Genomic DNA, 23,200 nt, shown 5'->3' on the forward strand with positions numbered 1-23,200 from the left:
TAATATACCACAGTTTGTATGATGGTTTTCACTGGTCACATGACCGAGTGGTTGAGCTACACGTGGAGAGAGAGAGAGAAAGGGGGCGGGGTCTGCAGCTCTTCATTAGCTGGCGCTCTCCGGTGACGGACAGAAGGATGGTTTGGCGCTCAGCGGCGTGTTACGTGGTCACAGTGGTCGTGCCCGCGTGTCACCTTAATCGCGGGAACTAACACGGTAAGTGTATTCACGTTTACGCGCCCACGTGGAAGCCACGATCGCTCGATAGCTCAAACACCCCCCCCCCCTCCCCAAAAAAAAAAAATCAATGTCGACAGTCGTTTTGTTACTAATTGTTGCACGTGACGCTTAGCACGTTACCGACGTCACTACTTACGTTGTGAATCTAGACGGAGCCGAGGTAAAAGTCGAGAAGTTTCCTACCACCGGACCAGTGTCTATACGGGGGCGGAGCTTCACAGAGCCTTCATTAATGCACGTGTGTCCGTCCCTCAGGCATCTGCGAGCGGGATGGGCGAGGAGGCGTGTCCTCACAAGACACCGTCCTCCTGTCCTCTGAGACTCTTCGTCTACGTCCTACTTCCTGTCCTTATCCTGCTGGGCGGTGTGATGATGGTGCTCTCCCTCACCGGTACCACACACACCTGACCTCTGCATGACCTTACAGACACAAAAAAGTGTGTGTGTTGTGTGGTGCGGTCGTCATGGCAACGAGTGTCGACCAATCAGGTTGACAATTAAGGAATGTTAAATATTTATGTGGCTTTAGAAACTTTTTTTTCTGACTTAAATAGTGGAGGGTGCAGAAGAGTAATGGGAGCAGATGAAACTGTGTGGTGGGGATGGGGGTGGGGGGGTCGCCGTGGTAACCGGATCCTCTGACACTATTCATAGATGTGCAGTCCCTCAACATTGTCATCGCGTGCACACCCATCAAGCTATTTAGGGACAAGTGTTTTTCAAGTCTGGGGCCGGTCTGAGTCTGTTTTCTGTCCTTAGGTGTGATTGGCAGCTGTGTCTCCGATTCCGGCCACCTTCCCTCCCCTGAGCCCATCGCTGACAGAGCCCTCTATTACCATGGCAACAGCACAAGCCCGTCCCCCTCCCGACTTGCCAATTTAACGAGCTCCCCCCACGACTTCAGTGACCTCAAGCCTGCGACTTCCACCATCGCCTCAATGCGCTCGTCTCAGGTCCCTCCCACTCAGCCAATCACAGCGGCCCCTGATTGGTTGACCTCTGTCACCACACTGAGCAGCACCTGGTTGACGTCGACACCTGAAACAGGTGATGCCGCCATATTGTTTCACTCATGAAGACACGCTTGCTAGTACTGTGTCATACGTTTAGGTGGTTGTCAGCTGATGGCGGAGCCTCAGTGTCACATGTTGGCCTACAATCAAACATGGCTGTCCTCCGCCGCCGCCGTGGTGAAGAGCTCAGAGGTGGACATGTTGCTAAGGTAGGCATGTTTTTTTTTTTTCCTGGAGGATCTCACAGGAAGTGATGACGCTGATGTGTCCCAGGTTCTTCAGCTACTTGAGCAGACTGTCTTGCTACAAACACATCATGTTGTTTGGCTGCTCGCTGGCCCTGCCACAGTGTTTCCATGACAACAGCACACATCACAGGTGAGAGCCGAACACGCCGACATGCGATATTTTCTTTATTGTTCACGTGTGAATGGTCACATGATGCAGGGCAGTGGTACTGCCATGTGCCTCGTTCTGCGAGGCGGCCAGAGAAGGTTGCGAGCCCGTCCTCCAGATGTTCAATGCCTCCTGGCCTGACTTCCTGCGCTGCTCCCAGTTCAGTGACACGGCTGCGACCACGGCGAGCCCCGCAACCCCCGCTTGCTACACGCCAAAACAGGCTACGGGCAAACCATGTGAGTGCTTCGCATGTTGATGTTTGTGATTCGGTGATATCATGTGATGCTCTCTGATTGGCGGACAGCGGCATGTGGCGGCGAGGACGCCTTCCTGTGCGCAACGGGCCTTTGTGTTCCCCAGAAACTGGTGTGTAATGGCTACAATGATTGTGACGACTGGAGCGACGAGACACATTGCGGTGAACACACACACACACACACATAGGAGGGTTGTGGTCGTCATGGCAATATATTGACGACAAGTTTTCAGTCTGTTCAGATGCGCAGTTTCAGTGCCTGACGGGCCGCTGCCTGCCGCCTACTCTGTTGTGTGACGGCTACGACGACTGCGGCGACCTCAGTGATGAACTTCATTGTGGTGAGAGCGCACACGAATCCGGCTAACATACTTCCTGCTCACGTTTGACGTCGCTTCTGTTCCGTCAGTGTGCGACGTGTTACGGGAGCATCAATGCGGCGACGGCCGCTGCGTGTCCAGGGATTGGTTGTGCGACGGCGACCACGATTGTCTCGACAAGAGTGATGAGCTTAACTGCTGTGGGTTACTATGGTGACGGTGCGACCACGTAGCGTTCAGATGATGCTCACCTGTGTTTTGTGTGCAGCGTGTCGCAGTCAGGGTCTTTGGGAGTGCAGGAACGGTCAATGCGTTCCGTCTGCTTTCCGCTGCGACGGTGAGGATGACTGCAAAGATGGCAGCGATGAAGAGCACTGCAGCCGAGACCAGAGTGAGACATCTGTCTGGTAACAAGTCGTCTTACTCTGTCAACAAGTCTGCTTGAGTCCTCCTTGATGTGTTCCAGCTCAGACCGCTTGCAGCCCCGGCCAGCCCAGCTGCACGTCCACTTCCTGTGAAGACAGCAACAACTGCAGTAAGTTCTTGACCATCTGTCCAAGTGGACGCTCAGCGTGTTTGACTCCTTGCCCTCTTGTCACATCAGCTGGCTGTGAGCCAATCAGCTTAGAGCTGTGCATGAATCTGCCCTACAACCTGACCCGCTTCCCAAACTTCCTGGGTCACGTGTCCCAGAGGGAGAGCTCCGTGTCCTGGGAGTCGTCGTTGTTTCCTGCCTTGGTCCAAACGGGATGTTACCAGTACCTCATGTTCTACGCGTGCACGTTGCTTGTACCCAAGTGTGACCCACTGACCCTTCAGAGGGTCCCGCCTTGCAGGTGAGTGCAACGTGGATGTGGACATGAACCACCTCGACAATGTGACCGATCACCGTCCCATTCCTCACCGCAGGTCTCTTTGTCGCACCGCGAAGGAGAAATGTGAGTCGGTGCTCGGCATTGTGGGACTGCAGTGGCCCGACGACTCTGACTGCACTCAGTTTCCCGAAGAGGGCCCAGACTTGGCGTGCCTGCTGCCCGAAGCCGGCGTGGACGGTGCGTGTGAGCGTGTGAGCGTGTGCACCCGCCCCTTGCATCTTCCAATCCATCTGATCTGTTCACTTCCTCTCCGCTTAACAGAGTGCTCACCGAGTCACTTCAAGTGTCGTTCCGGTCGATGCGTCCTCGCCAGCAAACGCTGTGACGGCCTCGCTGACTGCGACGACCGCAGCGACGAAGACCACTGCGGTGAGCGCAAAGTTAAAATCTCATAACATGTTTTGTGATGGCGGCGCGGCGGTCGAGTGGTTAGCGCGCAGACCTTGTCATTGTAGCGCGGAGACCAGGGTTCAATTCCACCCGTGGGTTTTCTCCGGGTACTCCGGTTTCCTCCCACATTCCAAAAACATGCTAGGTTAATTGACGACTCCAAATTATGAATGTGAGTGTGAATGGTTGTTTGTTTATATGTGCCCTGTGATTGGCTGGCCACCAGTCCAGAGTGTACCCCGCCTCTCGCCCAAAGACAGCTGGGATAGGCTCCAGCATCCCCGCGACCCTCATGAGGAAAAAGCGGTAATGAATGAATGAATGTTTTGTGATGGCGGCGCGGCGGTCGAGTGGTTAGCGCGGAGACCTCACAGCTAGGAGACCAGGGTTCAATTCCACCCTCGGCCATGCGTGGGTTTTCTCCGGGTACTCCGGTTTCCTCCCACATTCCAAAAACATGCTAGGTTAATTGCTATTGTTAATTGCTATTATGTGCCCTGTGATTGGCTGGCCACCAGTCCAGGGTGTACCCCGCCTCTCGCCCTAAGACAGCTGGGATAGGCTCCAGCACCCTCCAGCACCGCAACCCTCGTGAGGAAAAAGCGGTAAAAAAAAATGAATGAATGAATGTTTTGTGATGGCGGCGCGGCCTCGAGTGGTTAGCGTGCAGACCTCACAGCTAGAAGACCAGGGTTCAATTCCACCCTCAATTCCACCCATGTGTGGGTTTTCTCCAGGTACTCTGATTTCCTCCCACATTCCAAAAACATGCTAGGTTAATTGGCCACTCCAAATTATGAATGTGAGTGTGAATGGTTGTTTGTCTATATGTGCCCTGTGATTGGCTGGCCACCAGTCCAGGGTGGACCCCGCCTCTCGCCTTAAGACAGCTGTGATAGGCTCCAGCACCCCTCTTCGACCCTTGTGAGGTTAAGCGGTAGAAAATGAATGAATGAATGTTTTGTGATGGCGGCAGTGGAGTGGTTAGCGCGCAGACCTCACAGCTAGAAGACTAGGGTTCAATTCCACCCTCGGCCATGCGTGGGTTTCCTCCCACATTCCAAAAACATGCTAGGTTAATTGGTGACTCCAAATTGTCCATAGGTATGAATGTGAGTGTGAATGGTTGTTTGTCTATATGTGCCCTGTGATTGGCTGGCCACCAGTCCAGGTTGTACCGCTGGGATAGGCTCCCTCGTGAGGAAAAAGCGGTAGAAACTGAATGAATGTTTTGTGATGATGTGACATTTGTCCAGCAGGTTGCTCAGAGCGCGCTCTGTGGGAGTGTCCCGGAAGTGCCACATGCATCAAGACCAGCATGATCTGCGATGGTTTCCCAGACTGCCCCCTGCTGGCTGATGAGGCAAACTGCTGTGAGTGTCTGCCACCTCATATCCTTGTATTATCGTGCAACATAGCATCACATACTTGTTCCCTGCTAGCGGCATGTGGAGATAACGAGATGGCATGCAACAATCATGAGTGCGTGCACAGAACTTTGTGGTGCGATGGAAAGAAACACTGTAGTGACGCCTCAGATGAGTGGAACTGCGGTAACCTAAACACACACACACACACACACACACAGAACTCAAATGTGATTGTGTGCACTGAGTGTTGTTGTCTGTGTCCTTTTCAGTGTCTCTGAGCGAGTCGTCCCGTTCTGTTGTGACCGTGTTGAGGACGGCGGCCCATTATCACGTTTGCGCTGACGAGTGGAACCCACAGCTCAGCAAACTGACCTGTGACCAGCTGGGACTAGGGTAAGGTCAGTAGCACACACACGCGCACACACACACACACACACACACACACGCAGCGGTGACATGCAACCCATGACACACGTTGTCTTCCTTCAGGGTTCCCGCCTCCGTTTCCATGGTTCCTGAACATACAGACCCTCTGGGCCGTCGTCGTTGGTTACACGTTCATCCCGATTGGAAGGAGAAGAAAGGCTTAGCCCTGCAGGCGCGACTCGAGAAGAGAAGGTAGGGAGCTAATTGCTAAAGCTAAACCGCGTACATCACTGGCTGTTGACCGTCTTCCATGTTTGTTTCCTGCAGTCACTCGTGTCATTCGGGAAGGAGAGTTTCACTCGTCTGCATCAGAGACGGTAAACACAGCATCCTTCGTCTAGCGAGGACGTTTTGGCCGACTTGACTTCTTGTTTCTTGTCTCCTCAGAGTGTGGCCTGCGCCCGGCCATGCTTCCCTACAGGCAGAAGAGGATTCTGGGTGGCCGCGTGTCACGACAGGGGGCGTGGCCTTGGCAGTGTTCGTTGCAAAGCGGCCAGAGCGGACACGTGTGTGGATGCGTCCTCATCGGAAAGAAGTGGGCCTTGACGGTGGCTCACTGTTTTGAGGGGTGAGACGCTCGTGTGCGTCCTTCACAGAGGGTCAGCTTCTCATTTCCCTGCGCGTGTGTGTGTGTGTGTGTGTGTGTGTGTGTGTGTGTGCGAGTCCAGGAGGGAGAAGGCCCACCTGTGGAATGTGGTCCTGGGTCTTAACAACCTGGATCATCCGGGCATGCACAGCCAGAGCCGCGGTGTGCGTGCCATTACGGTTCACCCACGTTACAACCGCGCCGTAGTGGACTACGATATCAGCGTAGTGGAGTTGGATGCGGAGGTGAGCGAGCCCTAAAACACGGGAGCATTTTGATGCAGATCCGCCATCATGGCATGTTTGCCGTCATCGACAGGTGGATGAGACGGCGTGGGTCCGGCCGGTGTGTCTGCCTCGTCCCGGCCAGATTCCCACTCCAGACTCGTACTGCTACATCACAGGCTGGGGTCACATGGGCAACAGAAGTAAGTCTCCGTCCACTTTGCTGTCCATTTCCTGTGTGAGGCACACTGCTTCCTCCTCCTCCACAGTGCCCTTCAAGCTGCAGGAGGGACAAGTTCGCATCATTTCTGTCTCGCAGTGCCAGTCCTACTTTGACATGAAGACCATAACCCCCAGGATGCTTTGTGCCGGCTACGAGGCAGGGACTGTTGACTCCTGCATGGTAACCGCTCAACACTAACTTGCTGTGCATGTGTTGTTTTCGTTTTGTTGCACTGTGAGCAAGTGTGTCCTATATATAGATGGCAACCCCACCAACATTTTTTGGCAACCCACTCAAAGTCCTACGGTCTAATAGATTTCTAAGTCTAGGTTCCAGGCTTTAATAGGTTTTAAGTCATAGGCTGTGTTTTAATTCACGCATGTCCGTACTTACGGTTCAGTAAGTGTACTTAGTTCATGAGTGCGGTCCCAAATCCATCACTGTCATTATACACTTACCAGAAATGACAATCACAATATTCATTTGCTTTCTTTTTTTCTTTTTCTCTCCTTTTTAATGGTGTATTGCAACCCCTCCAGTTTGTCTCTGCGCTTCCGCTACACAGTGGCAACAATTTAGGGTGTCCACTCACCATTTGGACCATTTAGTGCAACATCCGGCTTCTGACAGTGCACTGCATTTTGCCCTACATGTCAGTGTGAACGCACTTATTCACTCTAAATCAGGGGTCTCAAACTCAATTTACCTGGGGGCCACTGGAGCTAGGGTCTGGGTGAGACTGGGCCGCATCAGGTTTTCCCCCCCAAAAAAACAACGCATTTATTAAAAACAGAAAAATGAATAAACTTTGCTTTGGTTCCGATTTTCTACAATAAAAGCTCTGATAAAACATTCCACTGTTCTCAAATATCTTACTTTTTATTTTTCTACACAAAATAAGATGAAAAATAAATAAACAAATCAAGAATAAAGAAAATCAATCAATCAGTAATAAATAAATATAATAATAATAAAATGGCAAATAATAAAAACTTAAGAAACCACATATAGTTGGTGGGTAGACAAATGATTTTTTTCAGATTAAAATGAACAAAGCATTATTAGAGCCCTGTAGACATGACAAAACACGACTATAGTCACATTTATACTCTTTTTATTTACAACATATTGCGCAACTGCAGGGTCTTGAGACACATGCTAACTCGCAAACTAGAGAGCTAGCGACCTAAACGGTAGCCTCCAAGTTATTTCCTTTAAACTTAAAAAAAGCCAAAAACTTACCACTTCCACACGGATAGGGAGGATAACTATTAACAGTTATTTAACCTTTAACATGAACATTAATGAAACGTAATAATTTTTTCTGGGTACATGATACCATACAGCATCCATATCAAACTTGCGCAGGCCGCACTAACATTAAACTTTCATATCAAGGCGGGGGCCTCAAACTAGTGTCCTGTGGGCCACATTTGGCCCGCGGGCCGCGTGTTTGAGACCCCTGTTCTAGATCGTTGGGTTTAGGGTGTAATAGTTCTAATTCTTAGGTTCTAGGCTGTTGGCTTAGCAAAGTCCAACATTTTGTACTTGTTCAATGATGATGATTGATGGCCATGTTTGTGCAGGGGGACAGCGGTGGTCCTCTGGTGTGCGAGGAACAGGCGGTGGGGGCAGCGAGCCGCTGGACGCTTTTTGGCCTGACATCATGGGGCAGCGTGTGCTTCAGTAAAGTGCTCGGACCAGGAGTGTACAGCAACGTGAGCCACTTCACGCCCTGGATCCAGCAGCAGATCTTCATGCGGACTTACCTGTCCGACTGACGGGAGGAAGTGATGTCACATACTGATGTCCATACTGTTTCCTCTTCACGCTAGTTGCTATAAAGTTAACACCTTCTAGCCGCACTGGAATGATGATGATGATGATGATGGTGAATGTTCAGTCCATCAACATCATCTGTGTTCTGGTGCATTGCAAGATTAACTAGCTTAGCACTGGCTGCTAATGAGTGGCCAAAATAAGAGTAGAAGATCTTACATCCCTTCCTAATAGGTTAACTTTGAATGATTATTCCGTGTCCATTCCTTCCCATCCACAACATTCCGAGTGTTTGTTGTTTTTCCAAGAGTATTTTTGTATCCGTTTTTGGGCGTCACGCTTCTATCGCACACACACGCACGCACACACTTGGCCCTCCTCAGATGTCACTTCCTGGTTTGTTATCTTGAAGGCCAACATAAGAAATCAACTGGAATGTTTTGGCACAACAATAAAAGTACACACACCTGCAGTGTGTGTGTGTGTGTGTGTGTGTTTCAATGAATGTTTATTCAAGGCCGACAATAAGAGAGATGGATGGAGAGAAAACGAGGAAGGAATGCACACAAACACAACGTGGGGACAAAGTGCAACACTTTATTGTGTATACTTCCAAGTCACACACTGGTCCGTGGTGCATTGGGCGATAGTAAAGGTCAGGACGGTCCTGTGCGATCGCTGCATTGGCGACGGTGACCAGGGAAGAGATAGAAGGCGCCCATGACACGGTGAGGTGCGCGCACACACACACACGCACACACTTGCATACAATCAAGGGATCATCTGTTTGTGTGACGCCCTAATGTAACACGTGTGTCTGTGTGCATGTGCAGATGTCTTCCTGCTGTGTGTCCTTCATCCATCTAAAGGACAAATGTCCTCGACCGCGTGGACTTCTCAACCTACTTATCACTAAAGGTTCAATCAATAGATGTCTGCTAATAGGTTATCAATAAGTATTGGCTGATGTGTGTGTGTGTGTGTACAGCATGCATGTTGGCGTTGCTGTTCGGAGCACTGTGGGCAGTGACAGGAAGTGAGTGTTTGCCAGGAGGAAAAGTGTTTGGCATCATCATCATTTTCATCAGTGCCGTGTTGGGAGGAAGACTGCTTGGACTGGTGCGCTTGCCCCGCCTCCCCCCTCTCCCGCCTTTACTTGGTACTTCCCAATAAGAGTCCACTTGCAGCCGTACCAACCTGACATTAGTGACCCGAATATGCATGTCTGTTGTACATTTGCACACAGGCATGCTGCTGGCGGGCCTGGTCCTGAGGAACGTTCCGTACGTGACGGATGCGGTCTATGTGGACGCTCATTGGTCTGCAGCTTTAAGGAACATGGCATTGTCTGTCATTCTGGCCCGTGCTGGTCTGGGCCTAGACCCTTCGGTACCATACATGCACACACACGGATATTGTGATGTGGTTCTGATGATGTGGTCCATGTCGTGCAGGCGCTACGCCGTCTGAAGGCTGTGTGCGTGCGTGTGGCTGTTGGGCCATGTGTGCTGGAAGCGTGTCTTGTTGCCGTGGTTTCTCACTTCCTGTTGGAGCTGCCTTGGGAATGGGGCTTCCTACTGGGGTGAGTGTGGTGTGTAGCTCTTATTTTGTTCCTGGCTCACATGTGACCCGTGTGTGTGTAGGTTTGTTTTGGCTGCTGTGTCTCCAGCTGTGGTGGTTCCATCCATGTTACTGCTCCAAAAAGAAGGTTATGGAACCGAGAAGGTAAACTCATATTTTGTTCTTTTTCTTCGTCTCCTCCTTCTTCTGCTGATGTTCTAGTGTGGTTCTGCAGGGCATCCCAACCCTTCTGATGGCCGCTGGTAGTTTTGATGACATTTTGGCCATCACAGGCTTCTCCACCTGTCTGGGCGTGGCCTTCTCCACAGGTTGGGCTTTGTCTTCAGTTGTCCCCATGCCATGCCAGGCCAGGCCAGGCCAGGCCCCCATGTGGTCTTTGTGTGCTTTGCAGGGTCCACATGGATGAACGTCCTGAAGGGTCTTCTGGAGGTGGTAGGAGGGATTGTGTCGGGTCTGCTAGTGGGCATGTTCTTGTGTTTATTCCCCAGCGTGGATCAGGTGGGTTGTGGTTCTATTTGCGGTTCTGTCAGAGCTACCAAGCCTCGTTGGTCACGGGCTCAACATCTGTTTGTGTAGGAGGACCTGGTTCTGACTAGGACTTTCCTCTTGTTGGCGTTCTCCATCTTCTCTGTCTTCTTCACCCATGTGATCGGATCCTCTGGTGCAGGCGGTCTGTGCACGCTGGTTCTAGCCTTCCTGGCCGCTGTGGGTTGGGGCGCTGAGAAGGTAGCGGACCGTTGTCGCTCCTCCTGAGTGTGGCCTTTGTGTTTACATGGTGTGTCCCTGCAGGCAGCAGTGGCGGCCATGTTGGCGAGGTGTTGGGATGTGTTCCAGCCCCTTCTCTTTGGTCTGATTGGAGCTGAGATCACCATAGCGACGCTCAGCATCAACACCGTAGGTGAGAAGCACAAAGTTGCATGAGGGGCAGCGGCCCTTCACTAACGAGCACTAACTGTGGTTGGCCGCAGGTTTGGGCGTGGCTGTGATCGGTATTGGTCTGCTGCTTCGACTGCTTGCCACATTTGTGTTGGTGCATGGCGCCGGCTTTGTGCTGAAAGAGAGGCTGTTCATCGCCATCGCTTGGCTTCCTAAAGCCACTGTGCAGGTGCTTAGCATCACACCAGAAAGCTCGGGTGAGGCGGGAAACCCAAACATGTGTGTGTGCGTAACAGGCTGCCATTGGCTCCAAGGCGTTGGACACAGCGAGGGATGAGGGCGACGAGGTCAACATCCAGTTTGGTTTGGATGTACTAACATTAGCCGTGTTAGCCATCTTGATCACGGCCCCCATCGGGGCGCTGGGAATTGGCCTGGCAGGGCCACGTCTCCTGACCCAGCAGGTCAAAGGTCAGTGCAGCATGACTTTTGACCTTTTTTTTACTGAGCAGTCAAGTAACGTTTTATCCTCTGCTAGGGTGTGAGGCAGGGGGCGGAGCCACAACTCAGGATTGTCAAAGTCAAGACCCCGTGATCTGTGAGAGCAGGCTGTGATGTGATGCTGTTGTCTTTAAGTTCTCTTCCTGTTGATATTTTTCATTCATCAAGTGTTCCAAAAACTTTACAAATTTTTAAATACAGTGTTGTGAAAACGTGTTTCATGTGAAAGTGTGTGTGTGTGAAAGGTGAAATATTAAAGTGTGACAAACATGCAAAAAAAAACAAACATCGAATGTATTTCAATAAATTTTTGGATTGTTATTATTCAATGAATGGGTCACATACACATTAAACCATTACTAAATTTATTGAATGTAATTAAAACGACGACGTCATACAAATAACTTTGATGGACATGCGCGTGCTACACTCAAGGGGCGTGGCCAAAGTTCGCCACAGTGTTGTGACGCTAGCGACTATAATGGCGACGGGGTCCGCCATATTGGAAAGAACTCACAACGCGACATCAGGTAAAGTTATTTTTTTTTTAAAGATTCGACGTTTCCTCATTACCAAGCTGACATCGACATAACATTTTACCAACTAGAGGTTTTATGCACAAGAAGAAGCGTCACTGTGCTGATTAAAACACGCAGGTAGCAGCTAGCGCTAGCTCGAAGTTAGCATACACATTCTTTGGACAAACAAAAATAATAAATTCTTGTTTTGGTGAAAGGTTCAGTTTCAAAGACAACGTTTTTCAGCACTAAAGAAGGACAAAACGATCAAATCATTGTTTGAAGGAAGCCACATATTTTAATTTGACATTTGTATACAGCTAATTTGGATAAAAATAATTGTCCACACACAGAAACCAAAATGATCCTAAAAGTAAAAACAAAACAATAAATGTTAAAGAAGAAAGCTTGGAAAGCAAAGAGCAAATAATTTTGAACGTTTAATGTGTGAATATGTGTCAAAATAAAATGTTAGCTAGTAGTCACATGCATATGAAATAGTGATTTCCATTTTCCAATTTCAAGTCGTTTCTATTTAATTTCATCAGATAATTAAGCTAAATTATGTGACATCTTAAACAGGAAGTGTGAAAATAATCTGGGATTTTGGAAGCATTAGCATAAGCCAACAAGTGAGTTCCCAGTAGGAAGTAGAGCGCTAACATTACTCAGGGGGTGTGGGCACTTGCCAAGGCATGCTGGGTAAGTGCTGTGAAAGCCACACTCCCCAGCTGCTATTGCTGTCCTCGGGTGACACCTGCCAGACCCCCACCACCCAATCTTGCTCCTCTCTGCCTCCGCTAGGGCCCTCCCGCTCCTGACGAAGAATCATGCTTAAGCGTTCCCTCAACCCAGCCCCCTCCGTGTTGCGCCCAAGTGCCCGTTGTAAGGTCGTCCTATACACCACCCTTCCCGTGTTCGGTTCCTCCCACTGACCTTCTTGCCTTTCTGCTGCTTCACCCCTCTCACGGGAGACAAAGAGTACTGAACGATAAACCGCCATCGTGCCACTTTCTGCTCCTGCTGTACTGCTGAACAGCCTCATTGGCTGGGCCCCTCTCCTCAGTGCCAACGTGGCTCTAAGTGACTTGTATGCCCCCCCGTACCAGATGACAACTCTCGCTAGAGTCATGAATGTGGACACACCCGCCACTGAGCATAACAACACGCTGCCTGCAAAAAGCCACAGGCAAAACACACCGGTGGCGCTGACATGACGGCGGTGTCTGCTGCTATCTTCATCCTGCCACTGGGTCCATGTGACCTCTGTGACCTCTGTGACCTCAGTGCTTGTGGGGGCCATGGACACTCGTGGCGTTGTGGGACGGTAGAATGGAAGTGACGTACTCTGACTTGTCGGCAGAGGATGCCAAAAGACAGGTCCATCGCCTCTGGCACCCGCCCTCGACCCGTGCCCCTCCTTGGTAGTTGGGGGGTGGGTATGTGATGGGGGGGTGGTGCTTTGTGATGGGGTCAGAGGTGAGCACAAGTCGAACAGTTCTAGACGGATGACCGCATGACCTTTGAACCGCTGAGGTGAGTCACACACCTGAGAGGTAAAAATGGGTGTGAGTTACCACTTCCTGCCATCAGAGGTCACATGCAGACTCACCAAACTATTAGCATTGACCTCAATGTGCGTGCTGTTGCGGACGTAGAAGTTGGTGCTGTAGTCCTGCAGGTACGTGTGTAGATAAGTTAGTGTGCAGAAACACGCCCATGGATTGGCTGACAGGTAGAGGTAGGGAACCCACTCCTTCTGGCTGAACCAATCATCTGGAAGCACGCTGATCTGAGGAGTAAATGCAGGATCACATTCACAGATCACATTTTGGAATTGTGTTGTTCTTCTCACACCTTGTTGTTTTCCAGGTATAGCGTTACTATGGCGACAAGAGGGTACAGCAAGAGGGGTGGAAGAACGCTGATGTGATTGGCCGATAGGTCCAGGATCTGTAGGGAAGGACACGTTATTGGAGGAAGTATGCACATGCAGACACACATGCTCAGTGCTAAAGTGCTAACCTTCAGGTTGCCAAGTCCTATGAAAGTATCGCCATCAAGCGACTCAATGGCGTTGTTGTCCAGAAAGAGTTCTGTCAAGGCGGGGCAGGCGGAGAAGGACATGCCCAACAGAGATGTGAGACGGTTGTGTCCCAGTCGCAGGACAGCGAGGTGCTGGAGAAGCGGCCCGACGCCTGGTGTCACCTGAGGAATCTGAACACAAACAAAAGGGACTTTAGTGGGATGTGCGGAGGAAGGGTCATGTGATCTGTCATGGCAACCCAAATTACCTGGTTGGACGTCAGGTCAATCTCGTAGACCTCACTGAAGGTGTGGAAGGTTTCCCAGGACAGGCTGGAGATCAAGTTCCTTGGAAACAGGAAAACCTAAAAACAAGCAGGAAACAGGAGGCATGTGCTTCGTGAGCCAGCTGTGGTGCAGTGGTTGGCGTTCTGGACTTTGGAGCGGATGCCCAGGGTTCTAATCTCCACTAGTAAGTATCATCGGTATTTGTCAGGAAGGGCATCCAGAACATAACGGGCTCAAGCCAAATCACTATGCAGATCAAAAAGGATCCGCTGTGGCGACTCAGTAATCAGGAAAAAGCCGAAAGAAACAAAACAGGAAGCATGTGCTTGTCACTGATGTGTCACTCAAACAACAAAAACATCTTCAGTTTTTTCTAGAACATCTTGTTCAGGCTCTATCCCGCCTGTCAATCCATCACTTCTTCATACTTGTTTTTTTTTTAACCACGCTTGTCAATCCATCACTTCTTTATACTTGTTTTGAAACCAACAACAAAAGTAACATAATAGCCATCGCATATCCTGACAAACACAGTGGTCTAGTGGAGCAGATTACCTTGGTCATGGGATCGAGATCTGCTGGAACGTGACTTAAGCCAACCGCCGTACAGTTGAGCCGTGGTCGGTGGTCCTTGTCTCTGTCGCTGTGGCAACCATCCATGGCAGCAACCACGGCAATGCCAGACCCAAGGACCGTGAAGACGAAGAGGTTCATGCTGTGACACTCAACATATGAATGCACTTTCACTGACAACTGCTCACACAGGAAGTGTGCGAGCTGATACATTGTTGTCCCTCCTCTTTACTGACAAAAGTGTCAACTGCAAGCATTTCAAGAAGCCAAGTGTAGTTTATTATAGCAACATCTGAACACACACACACACACACACATTGAAAGTGAGTCAAAGTCCAAGAAAATGTAGTGTTTATTTGGGTTCATTTCCTGGATTTTTGGGAGGGGTGTTCCAAGACTTCAAAATAAATGTCAGAGACTATGAACCTCTGAACTCAAACTTCACCATATGATTCTTAATTATCGGCACACAGACACAAAAACACAAGCCCCAAGTCGCCCCCAAACTAATGACACATAAAGTGAGGGTGAGGTTAGAATGCTTCTTCAGTAAGTCGGTTGCACTAAAGACATCATGGTCGTTTCCCATCGTGCTCGGTGGTGGCGACCAGCAGCTTGTAGATTGTCCCGGATGGACTGACACTTAATATAAGACACTCAACACTTTCGGCTCCCAAAAGTCCCAAACACGAGTCCATTAGCTTGCAGGACAACTGTGAGAGTTGTCAACTTTCCCTGACAACATTCCAATCGTCATGACGTTCTTCATCCTTTCTTATCACAATGCTGAAATCCAAACACACGTCTTTGGTTTGGAGCTTCAAACAATATTTGTCGTTTGTTTTCCTCCCCGTTTCAGACAACTAACTTGCTAGCGCCAAAAAGAAGCCATCCTTTGTCTTCATAATAATACTGTGTATGCGTGTGTACACTCTGTTACAACTTTGACACATCCAATTGACTGCTGAGATAACCGGAGTTTGTGTAATGGGTTGTGCTAACACAGCAGACGAGTTAGCCTCCTGGGCTCCAAAACAAGCTAACAGCAGTGAGCCTCAGGAGCTAAAATGATCACATGATCACAATCAAAACACATTACCTGTTTTCCCTGGTAACATAAGACATGCTGAAGCTCTCGCTCTCTCTCACAAGCGCACGTACGCACGCACACACACACACACACACACACACACAGTGTACAGCATGTAGAACTGAATCTTCTGTGTGGTGAGGCTCAGTGTCAGAGGTCAGTGGGGGCTTCCTGGTTTTTGAGGTCAGGCTCACTGAACTGTCGTCTCATGCGTGGAGGCGGAGTGGTGAAGCCCCACCCACTCAAAGGCGGGCCCAGGCCCAGGATGATTTCAGCAGGAGGGGGTGGGCCGGCAAGGCGAGGCAGGCTGTGGTAGTTTGGGAAGGGGGCAGGCTGGAATGGTGCATTGTGGGAGTTGTAGTATGGATGATGAAGGTGAGGATGTTGGTGGTTGAAATAGAAGCCTGCTTCCCTGTCCCTTCCGCCTCCCCTCTCTCCCCCCGGTCCGGGCGACACCCCTCTCCTCTGGCTGGGTCTTCCTTGATGACCACCGCCCCTGTGATGCTGGTCATTGCTGTGGTTAAAGTTGCCAGGGGTAGAGCTGTCGAATGAGTTTCGGCGATAACGGCGCTGTTGGTGGGCTCCCCCCTGGTTGCTTTGGTTACGCTGTTGCCAGGCACGATTTGGACTGGGGGTTCGAATGCGTGGGGGCGGGGCCTGGAAAGGGTGGGGCAATAGAGGCGGAGGAGGTGGAGACTTGGAACTCTTCTCTTCCTCCACTCCTTCTGTTCCCCCCCTCTCCCCCAGACCCAGAGCCTGCAGGGCAGCGTTGGCTGGTCCCCAAGACAACCGGTGGGCAGGGTTACTCTTGAAAGGGAACTTGAGCTTGCACTCCTGTGGAGGGATGAAGCGTCCAGTCCCTGGGAGGTGCACGGGCATGGTGGGGGGTGTTTGACCTACAGAGGGCATAATTAGTGAGTGGGACAGTGTGTAAAAGCCAGTGTGGATCTTGTTCTTACCTTGGTTCTGGTTCTGATTGAGGCCTCGCAGTTTCTTGCTAATGTTCTGCTGCTGCAGGTTTTGAATTCTCTGCTGTTCTTGTTTCAGCCAGCGGAGGCGCCCTCTCCTGAATGCTGGATCTTCGTCCATCAGACGTTGCACCCTGGTCTCTGGCAAGTCAGCATCCTGGTCCCTGTGAGGAGCCTCTCCTCCTTCCTCGTTTTCCACATCATCATCCTAGAAGGGAAGGCGGCCTTAAGTTGGGCTCAAGTTGAGTGATGTGTCCATAACAAGATGGCAGTCAGCGGCTCACTTGGACAGGTATGACGCTCTCCATCTTGATCATTCTGTCACGCAGCGCTTTGATCTCCTCATCCTTCATGTTGTTCTGAAGCTTCACTTCCTGTGGGCCCATGTGCACATGAACGTCACACAGGCGTGCACATGAACGTCACACAGGCGCACACATGCACAGTTACCTTGACGTGGGACACTCACCTCCAAAATGTCTGTCAGCTTGTCAATATGAGCCTTCAGGTCATACACCTTTGCTTTTCCTCCTTCTCCTGCCTCTCCTCCTCCTCCTCCCCCCTCTTCTGGGGGGGGGCTCCTCTCTTCACCAATGCCGACGGTGTCACACACATCCTGGGCCACTGCTTTCCAGCTGTCCTTCTCATTGGCGTCCTTCTTGGCATACATGCGACACAGCTCCTTCATCTTGACAATGCACAGTGCCTCGATCTCCTGGCGGGAATGACGGAAGTCTCCCAGTGCCACCTGAGATGGGTGGTCACGTTTTAGTTTGCCAACATGTTGTGACAGCACTGGAAGTGGCACATGTCTGTGTGCGCTTGTGAGCAGTCTACCTCGTAACAAATCTCTTTGACGGCCTGCAAGCGAAGATCCTCCATGGTGACACGTTTTGGGTCTTTGCTGATCCGCCTCCTCTGAGGAATCTGATAAACTCTCTGAGGCTCCCTTCTCTTCCCGCTACTCGGAAGACCACAGCGCTTCACGATGGACTGCACCTGTGGCGTACAGAGAGAGACAGTCGGTTGGACAGTCGGACGGACGAACAGACGGACAGTCAGTCAGTCGACCTTGTTGGCAGGTAGTTTCTCTCTGAGGGAGGAAATGAGTCTCCAGCTTTCCTCACAGGAACGTTTGTCAGAATCATCTCCGCTGTCACTGTCTGCATACTGCACATACACAAGCAAGCTGGGGGTTAGAGGTCAGGTCTGATGCTTGTGGTGAGAAAAAAAGATGACAGACCAGTCTTTGCTGCTCAAGCAGCAGGTCAGCCTCCTCCTTCTCCCTGCGGTACTGAGTCTCCATGTCCTGAAGCCTGCAATATCCATCAGACCACTGTCAATCAATCAGTCCCGGGACTGAGAGTTCAATGGTAGGTGGTCCACCTCTTCTCCATCTCTAATTTGATGTCAATGCCTTGTTTCTCCAGCAGCTCTTTCTGAGCATAGTTCCAGTCCTCAGGCTCCCCCTGCTGGTCCACTGTGGCGCTGCGTTCCCGCTCTAGCCGTGCCTGCTCTGGGTGGTTGAAGCGGAAGACATGATTCTTCCCCATCACAATGCGGTTACCTAGCAACCAGGATGTAAACAAGCAGATATTTGCATCCAGTGGACATCATCATACTGCAGCCACCATGTTTGAGGCTCACCTTGTTTGAGGATGACCGCCTCAGTGATCTGCTTCCCGTTGACGTAAGTCTCCGCCCCCACCAGCGGCTCCAGAGTGACCACCACTGCAAAGACACGTTAACATGCTTCACTCACACACTAGTCACGTGACAGACTGAACAGCTGGAGGTTACAAGCTTGTAACGATACCTGACACACTCCCTGGCAGCTTTTAGACACACACACACACAGAAAGAGAAGGTCACTCACACACAGACACACACACACGCACACACACACACACAGGGTAACCAGCAGAGGGTGTACACACTCACCTTCTCCTTGCTCATTAGTTTCACTCACAAACACGCAGTGGATCTCCTTGATGAAGTGACCAGATAGCTTGATGTCCACATCCAGCTGTCCCACCCTGACACATTAACCATATGCACACACATTAATCATATGCACACACATTAATTGTCTCCTGTTCTTTAAGGAATAGAAGTCCATGTCCTACCTAGTGAATCCTTCCTTGATGTAGTACAGGAGACACTCAGACATGAGAGGGTCCTCATTCAGGTTAACCAGATGAGGTGTCTGCACACACACACACACACACATATACCATGATGCCCAAAACAAAAGCCTGTGACTGTCCTCTAGCAGTGACTGATGAACAATTAGAATTACTAGTCTGGTCACACAACACTCACTCCTTTAGGAGAGAAGACACCCAGAGTCCCTCCATCTTCTTTAATAGACACGCCCATCTCCGCCAAGAGCGCCTCCCTGTGACACACACAGATTGACACATATTCCAAAAGAGTAACAATGAAAGAGCTTGACTTACCTCTCCAAACGAATGGATTCCGTCTTCCGTAACTTTTCCTCCCAAGTTTCATTGAGCTCGGCCATGATCTTCTCTGTCTCCTGATACACGCATTCACACACACACACACACACACACGTGAGAAAACTGCTGTCCTAGTAACATCATCATCATCATCATCATCATCATCATACCAGCAGCCTCTCGGCTGCCTCCTCTTTACTGATGGGCTCCGTGGCAACGGCTTCCTCTCCAGCAGGAAGATGATTGACAGCTACTGACTCATCTGGGCCCAGAGAAGAGGTCAGGGTGTTTTATGACTTTCCAGTGCAAGGTCCGAAATGAATGACAAGTTCAAACACACCTGAAGAGGCAGAGTCTTTCTGATCAGTGATCCCATTAGCTGTGATAGTCAGTGGCGAGGACACGCCCTCAGGGGAGGAGCCATTGTTGTTGGCTGCGACAAAGGGAGAAGGTCATGTTTCTTTTGGAACGTGTACACACACAACTGTAAATACCCGCCTGTAAACATACCACACATGCCAGCCACACAGAAAACTTGTGAGCCAGATGCCCACGTGTACTGTACCACGTGCCGCCCTACACGTACGCGTACACGGTGTGGAATTAACTGCTAGAATCCGAGTACCAATATCAAAGATTTTAGATGCAGGCCAGTATAATCCGATCAGTTTATCACATATCAACATTGGACTGGGACACCCCTAGTGTGTATAATCTGTATAATGCATGCACCAGCATGTGATGTCATGTACCGTGGTTGTGAATTAGCTCGTGTAGACCCTGAGCAAAGAGAAGGTTCCGGAGTCGCTCCACTTCTCCTTTCAGTTCTCGGATCAGTTTTGCATTGGGGTCTTCATTGATGATGGCGTTACAACGGATCTGTTTGGCTCGATCAGCATACCTGGACCATTGAAGGTTGAGAGCATATAAGTCAGGAGAGGTGCAGAGGGAAAAAGGGGAGGAGGTTGATGTCTAACCTCAAGGTGCTGAGAGTTTCTTCATAGTTGATGTCAGCAGGACTGAGAGCAGCAATCATGGCTGTGCGAGAGTTCCCCCCTAAAACAAATGTGGAATTCTGCCGTTAGGTCTGCTGTGGGTCTTAGCACGTTTCTCCAGGTTCCTCACCCAGGTTCTCCTTCAGAAGCCAGGTCAGAACAGAGTCTCTGTAGGGAATGAAGTCACTTTTTCTCTTCTTGCTGCTTTGCTGCAGGAAGACGAGACGAGAGAGTCACCTTGAAATACCACAACGATCAATACATTTAAAAAATAAGTCAGTACCATGTCAGCCAGGGCGGAAATGACCTTTCCCAATGTGGTCAGAGATTTGTTGATGTTTGCTCCTTCCTGCATGCAAACATCATGTTTATCTTCCAGACATCAAATACATTAAAAATCTGTGAGCTCTGACCTTTAACCGTGTGCCTTTCGCCCCTGATGAGTCGGCGCGTTCACTTCCTGCCAGGTCCACTAGACTGATTTTACTGACCTGAGAAGACACTTCAGGTTCATGTTTGTCCATTGTCAACAGTCACGTGTGTTGTCACCTTCTCTGTGTCCAGTTGGGTCATGTGATCTCTGCGCCGCTGGCTGAAGACAATGGTAAACACGGCATGGGATCGGGATGACGTTTCATTCATGTTTGTGGCCGCGACAGTCCTGTGAGGGCAAATCACACACATACAGTCGATCAGAACCTTTCCAGGAAAGTAACCATCCTGCTCTGTGTGTGTGTGTGTGTGTGTGTGTGTGTGAGTATGGAGGTGGGGGACAAGATGACTTACCGGGCTTTGTTCCCAGCATCCATCAGGTCACGGATATCACTGAATCCAGTCACAGCTAGTTTGGACAAGTCCTCAACATATGGCCCCAGGATAGGATGCTCCCGCACACGCAGAGTCCCCTGGGACTTCGGGTTCAACAGATCCCGAACCCGCTCACAGTAGATCTCCATGTAGGACACCTGGAGCGGGGCCGACCAGAAGGTGTCAGTCGACAGCATTGACCGTACCGTCTCGTTAGTAAACTTGGAAGGGAAGGAGTTACCTCCACGGAATAGGTCAGGTCCGAGTCCACATTGGACCCAGTCCTCTGGAACAAGTCCTCACACAGCTGAAAACAGACACACCATCAGTGCTCTGGTCAGAGCTTTCCAGGTTGAACATGCTCACCTGTGGAATGATGCCTTCCTGCCCCGCCTCCTGCTTGCCCATCATGGTGTAGCTCTTTCCAGCCCCCGTCTGGCCGTAAGCGAAAATACACACGTTGTAACCTGCAGGAGACAAAATGGTGAATGCTTTTTGTCTTGACATAGCCTTTTTACAGCATCGATGTTTTTACCTTCGAAGGCGTGCAGCAGCATCTCCTCGCCAATATCTTGGTACACCTGACGCTGGCCTGCAAAGGTGGGGTCGTCCGCCTGAACACAATCAGAGTCAGTACCAAGATTGTACCAAGGATTGTAATGTGTGAATATTTGACATCACCGTTGTGTGTGACCAGTAGGAGTGGTCAAAAGTGAAGTTCTTGGCTGCATCTTTGGCCTGTTTGGGATTGATGATGCCTGAAAGTACAAAAGAGAGGTTACGTGTCCTGGCAGTTGGTCGTGATGGTCACCAAGGTGCACACGTGTCTTACAGGTAGTGTTCCCCTGCATCTGTATGACACACTTGGCATTGCGGCCTGTCTCTCTGGAGTTGAATGGGCGGACTCGCACTGCCACCTTTACCGATGCACCCGCCATCTCTTGGCTCCGCCCACTCCACCGTTGAGCAGCCAATCAGAGAGCCAGGTCAAATATCAGGCTGAAAAACAACATTTTAACAAAATGTTGATGTGACTATTGGACTTGTTTTCAGCAGAGCACACCTGCGCAGCCCCCACCCTCTTTTCAACTGATTAGTAGTTTGGTGTCATCTTCTTGACAGGCTGTTATAAAACGCCCATGCCTCAGGACAGCTAGTCACCTGATAACATTCTTTGTGTGATTATAGATATAGAAGATGTAGATAAAGATCAGCAGGTTGCAGCAGTCACAACATGTAGCTAAAAATACACACACTCACACACACACATTGCTGGGATGCCTGCCGAGCGCCACTTTAGCCACAAGCTAACTTTAGCATGTTGAACAGACTCTGAGAGGAAGAATTTACTTCCATGTTTTGGGAAAATGAGTTGTTACTAATTGTTGTCCCTGTGCCAGGGTGAAGAAGTCATCACAACGGAACACGTCAACGTTGAGCATGGCGCATCCTGGTGAGTAAACAACATGATTGTTTGGAAACAGCTGTTCATTGATTAAGGACATGAGAATGGCATGATTCTAATCAGCGAGCACGTGAGGGGGCGGAGTCATATCATCATTCCGTCGGAAACTTATGTCAACACCTTTACGTAATACTACTCGTCTGTGACGTCATCCAACTCACCTATACCTGTCGTCTCACGCAACTACCACCATATCCACACTCGAGGGCTACTTCCGGTCCAGGCCTGTCGGTACCGGGACACACCGTCACAAAGTTGGGTGGGGGCGCTCCTGACACGCACGCACACGACCGAGCGAGCGAGCGCAACACAAAAAGCACAAAAAGTTGGCTCACTTACGACGTGACGCAGCTGACGTCACCGGCCGCTGGAAAAGTGTAGACGGAAAGTTGAGGGCCGAGACCGAGCGGAAGACTCGCAGGACTCGGAGCACTCGACACCCGGCCGTCCTTCAGTCGTCCTTCGGTCGTCCGCGTGGAGGTGGTACGCGGTAAAGCGCGTTTAAAGTGGAATTTAGAGAGGGAAAATTTAGTTGGAATAACAGGAAAGGAAGGGGGAGGCTGGCCGGTGGCGTGGCCGCGCGGCGGGTGCGTGCCTGAGTGCTGCCGGGCGCGCTCCCGCGACGGACAAGTCAGCCACGAGACTCAGAGCACTTGTTGCCCCGCCCAGTCTATCTGAGCCCGCCTCTTTGAAGTAGGTGGTAGCAGAGGTCTCGGATTTTTGAGGCCCACAATCCAGGGTAGTCAAAAGAAAAGTTGACACAAATGTGTGTAAGTGTATGTACTGTATGTTTACGTGTGTGTATACATGAAATATACAGCACATGGGGAGTAACAATACATGTATTTATATCGAACCGTTTGATACATACAAAATTCCTTCAAACCTATTTCACCTATACCACTGTTTTTGGTTTTAAGTTTGCCTTTCATTTACATTATTTTGAACAT

The 23,200-nt window shown here is 50.2% G+C and overlaps 4 protein-coding genes across 6 annotated transcripts; 2 read left to right on the plus strand and 2 right to left on the minus strand.

Annotated features, from left to right (window-relative positions):
• Positions 1–94: 94 nt before the first annotated feature.
• Positions 95–8,587, plus strand: corin (corin, serine peptidase). 3 transcript variants are annotated; one of them, XM_078794976.1, is made up of 24 exons: positions 95–216; positions 496–631; positions 1,000–1,287; positions 1,351–1,462; positions 1,527–1,631; positions 1,701–1,888; positions 1,957–2,070; positions 2,142–2,249; positions 2,318–2,428; positions 2,497–2,619; positions 2,695–2,763; positions 2,833–3,064; positions 3,138–3,280; positions 3,365–3,472; positions 4,750–4,866; positions 4,936–5,046; positions 5,133–5,256; positions 5,353–5,481; positions 5,557–5,606; positions 5,677–5,857; positions 5,958–6,120; positions 6,194–6,302; positions 6,369–6,502; positions 7,909–8,586. In XM_078794976.1, exons 2-24 carry the CDS (start codon positions 511–513, stop codon positions 8,101–8,103), a joined length of 3,135 nt encoding a protein of 1,044 aa, XP_078651102.1. In that variant the 5' UTR covers positions 95–216; positions 496–510; the 3' UTR covers positions 8,104–8,586. The 3 variants fall into 3 exon arrangements, with proteins under 3 accessions (XP_078651102.1, XP_057921679.2, XP_057921678.2); XM_058065696.2 differs by having other exon boundaries at positions 4,753–4,866; XM_058065695.2 differs by having other exon boundaries at positions 2,695–3,064; positions 4,753–4,866; positions 7,909–8,587.
• Positions 8,588–8,759: 172 nt separating this feature from the next.
• Positions 8,760–11,272, plus strand: LOC131124849 (sodium/hydrogen exchanger 9B2). The gene is made up of 12 exons (XM_078794978.1): positions 8,760–9,019; positions 9,090–9,260; positions 9,348–9,490; positions 9,556–9,683; positions 9,745–9,826; positions 9,897–9,990; positions 10,074–10,180; positions 10,259–10,408; positions 10,472–10,580; positions 10,651–10,787; positions 10,855–11,029; positions 11,097–11,272. The coding sequence occupies exons 1-12, from the start codon at positions 8,935–8,937 to the stop codon at positions 11,171–11,173; spliced, it is 1,458 nt and encodes a 485-aa protein (XP_078651104.1). The 5' UTR covers positions 8,760–8,934; the 3' UTR covers positions 11,174–11,272.
• Positions 11,273–11,784: 512 nt separating this feature from the next.
• On the minus strand, positions 11,785–14,639 carry gp1ba (glycoprotein Ib platelet subunit alpha). The gene is made up of 6 exons (XM_058065708.2): positions 14,446–14,639; positions 13,872–13,967; positions 13,603–13,794; positions 13,435–13,530; positions 13,190–13,369; positions 11,785–13,126 (listed from the first exon to the last, which is right to left on the minus strand). Exons 1-6 carry the CDS (start codon positions 14,602–14,604, stop codon positions 12,242–12,244), a joined length of 1,608 nt encoding a protein of 535 aa, XP_057921691.2. The 5' UTR covers positions 14,605–14,639; the 3' UTR covers positions 11,785–12,241.
• Positions 14,640–14,797: 158 nt separating this feature from the next.
• LOC131124840 (kinesin-like protein KIF1C) lies at positions 14,798–22,866 on the minus strand. The gene is made up of 28 exons (XM_058065694.2): positions 22,590–22,866; positions 21,618–21,784; positions 21,467–21,543; positions 21,321–21,399; positions 21,152–21,252; positions 21,027–21,092; positions 20,765–20,943; positions 20,528–20,639; positions 20,392–20,469; positions 20,262–20,327; positions 20,109–20,187; positions 19,961–20,039; positions 19,736–19,884; positions 19,324–19,416; positions 19,154–19,245; positions 18,981–19,060; positions 18,844–18,919; positions 18,648–18,727; positions 18,463–18,557; positions 18,169–18,252; positions 17,908–18,088; positions 17,765–17,837; positions 17,593–17,691; positions 17,359–17,520; positions 16,991–17,269; positions 16,806–16,895; positions 16,513–16,729; positions 14,798–16,449 (listed from the first exon to the last, which is right to left on the minus strand). The coding sequence occupies exons 2-28, from the start codon at positions 21,721–21,723 to the stop codon at positions 15,704–15,706; spliced, it is 3,618 nt and encodes a 1,205-aa protein (XP_057921677.2). The 5' UTR covers positions 21,724–21,784; positions 22,590–22,866; the 3' UTR covers positions 14,798–15,703.
• Between the last annotated feature and the right edge of the window lie 334 nt (positions 22,867–23,200).

Source organism: Doryrhamphus excisus, linkage group LG2 (genome assembly GCF_037039965.1).
Source record: "Doryrhamphus excisus strain RoL-2023G ecotype Guam linkage group LG2, RoL_Dexc_Guam_v1.1, whole genome shotgun sequence".
Taxonomy (NCBI): Eukaryota; Metazoa; Chordata; class Actinopteri; order Syngnathiformes; family Syngnathidae; genus Doryrhamphus; species Doryrhamphus excisus.

Excerpts from the sequence above, each read along its gene's own strand:
- corin (XM_058065695.2), top strand. The coding sequence starts at position 511 with ATGGGCGAGGAGGCGTGTCCTCACAAGACACCGTCCTCCTGTCCTCTG. Across the intron at positions 5,257-5,352 it reads TGTGACCAGCTGGGACTAGG|GGTTCCCGCCTCCGTTTCCA; the intron begins GTAAGGTCAGTA and ends GTCTTCCTTCAG. Across the intron at positions 6,121-6,193 it reads TAGTGGAGTTGGATGCGGAG|GTGGATGAGACGGCGTGGGT; the intron begins GTGAGCGAGCCC and ends CGTCATCGACAG.
- LOC131124849 (XM_078794978.1), top strand. The coding sequence starts at position 8,935 with ATGTCTTCCTGCTGTGTGTCCTTCATCCATCTAAAGGACAAATGTCCT. Across the intron at positions 9,827-9,896 it reads AAGGTTATGGAACCGAGAAG|GGCATCCCAACCCTTCTGAT; the intron begins GTAAACTCATAT and ends GTGGTTCTGCAG. Across the intron at positions 9,991-10,073 it reads GGGCGTGGCCTTCTCCACAG|GGTCCACATGGATGAACGTC; the intron begins GTTGGGCTTTGT and ends TGTGCTTTGCAG.
- gp1ba (XM_058065708.2), bottom strand. The coding sequence starts at position 14,604 with ATGAACCTCTTCGTCTTCACGGTCCTTGGGTCTGGCATTGCCGTGGTT. Across the intron at positions 13,531-13,602 it reads TAGGACTTGGCAACCTGAAG|ATCCTGGACCTATCGGCCAA; the intron begins GTTAGCACTTTA and ends CCTTCCCTACAG. Across the intron at positions 13,370-13,434 it reads TATACCTGGAAAACAACAAG|ATCAGCGTGCTTCCAGATGA; the intron begins GTGTGAGAAGAA and ends TTTACTCCTCAG.
- LOC131124840 (XM_058065694.2), bottom strand. The coding sequence starts at position 21,723 with ATGGCGGGTGCATCGGTAAAGGTGGCAGTGCGAGTCCGCCCATTCAAC. Across the intron at positions 20,944-21,026 it reads ACCTGACCTATTCCGTGGAG|GTGTCCTACATGGAGATCTA; the intron begins GTAACTCCTTCC and ends GCCCCGCTCCAG. Across the intron at positions 20,640-20,764 it reads GATGCTGGGAACAAAGCCCG|GACTGTCGCGGCCACAAACA; the intron begins GTAAGTCATCTT and ends TTGCCCTCACAG.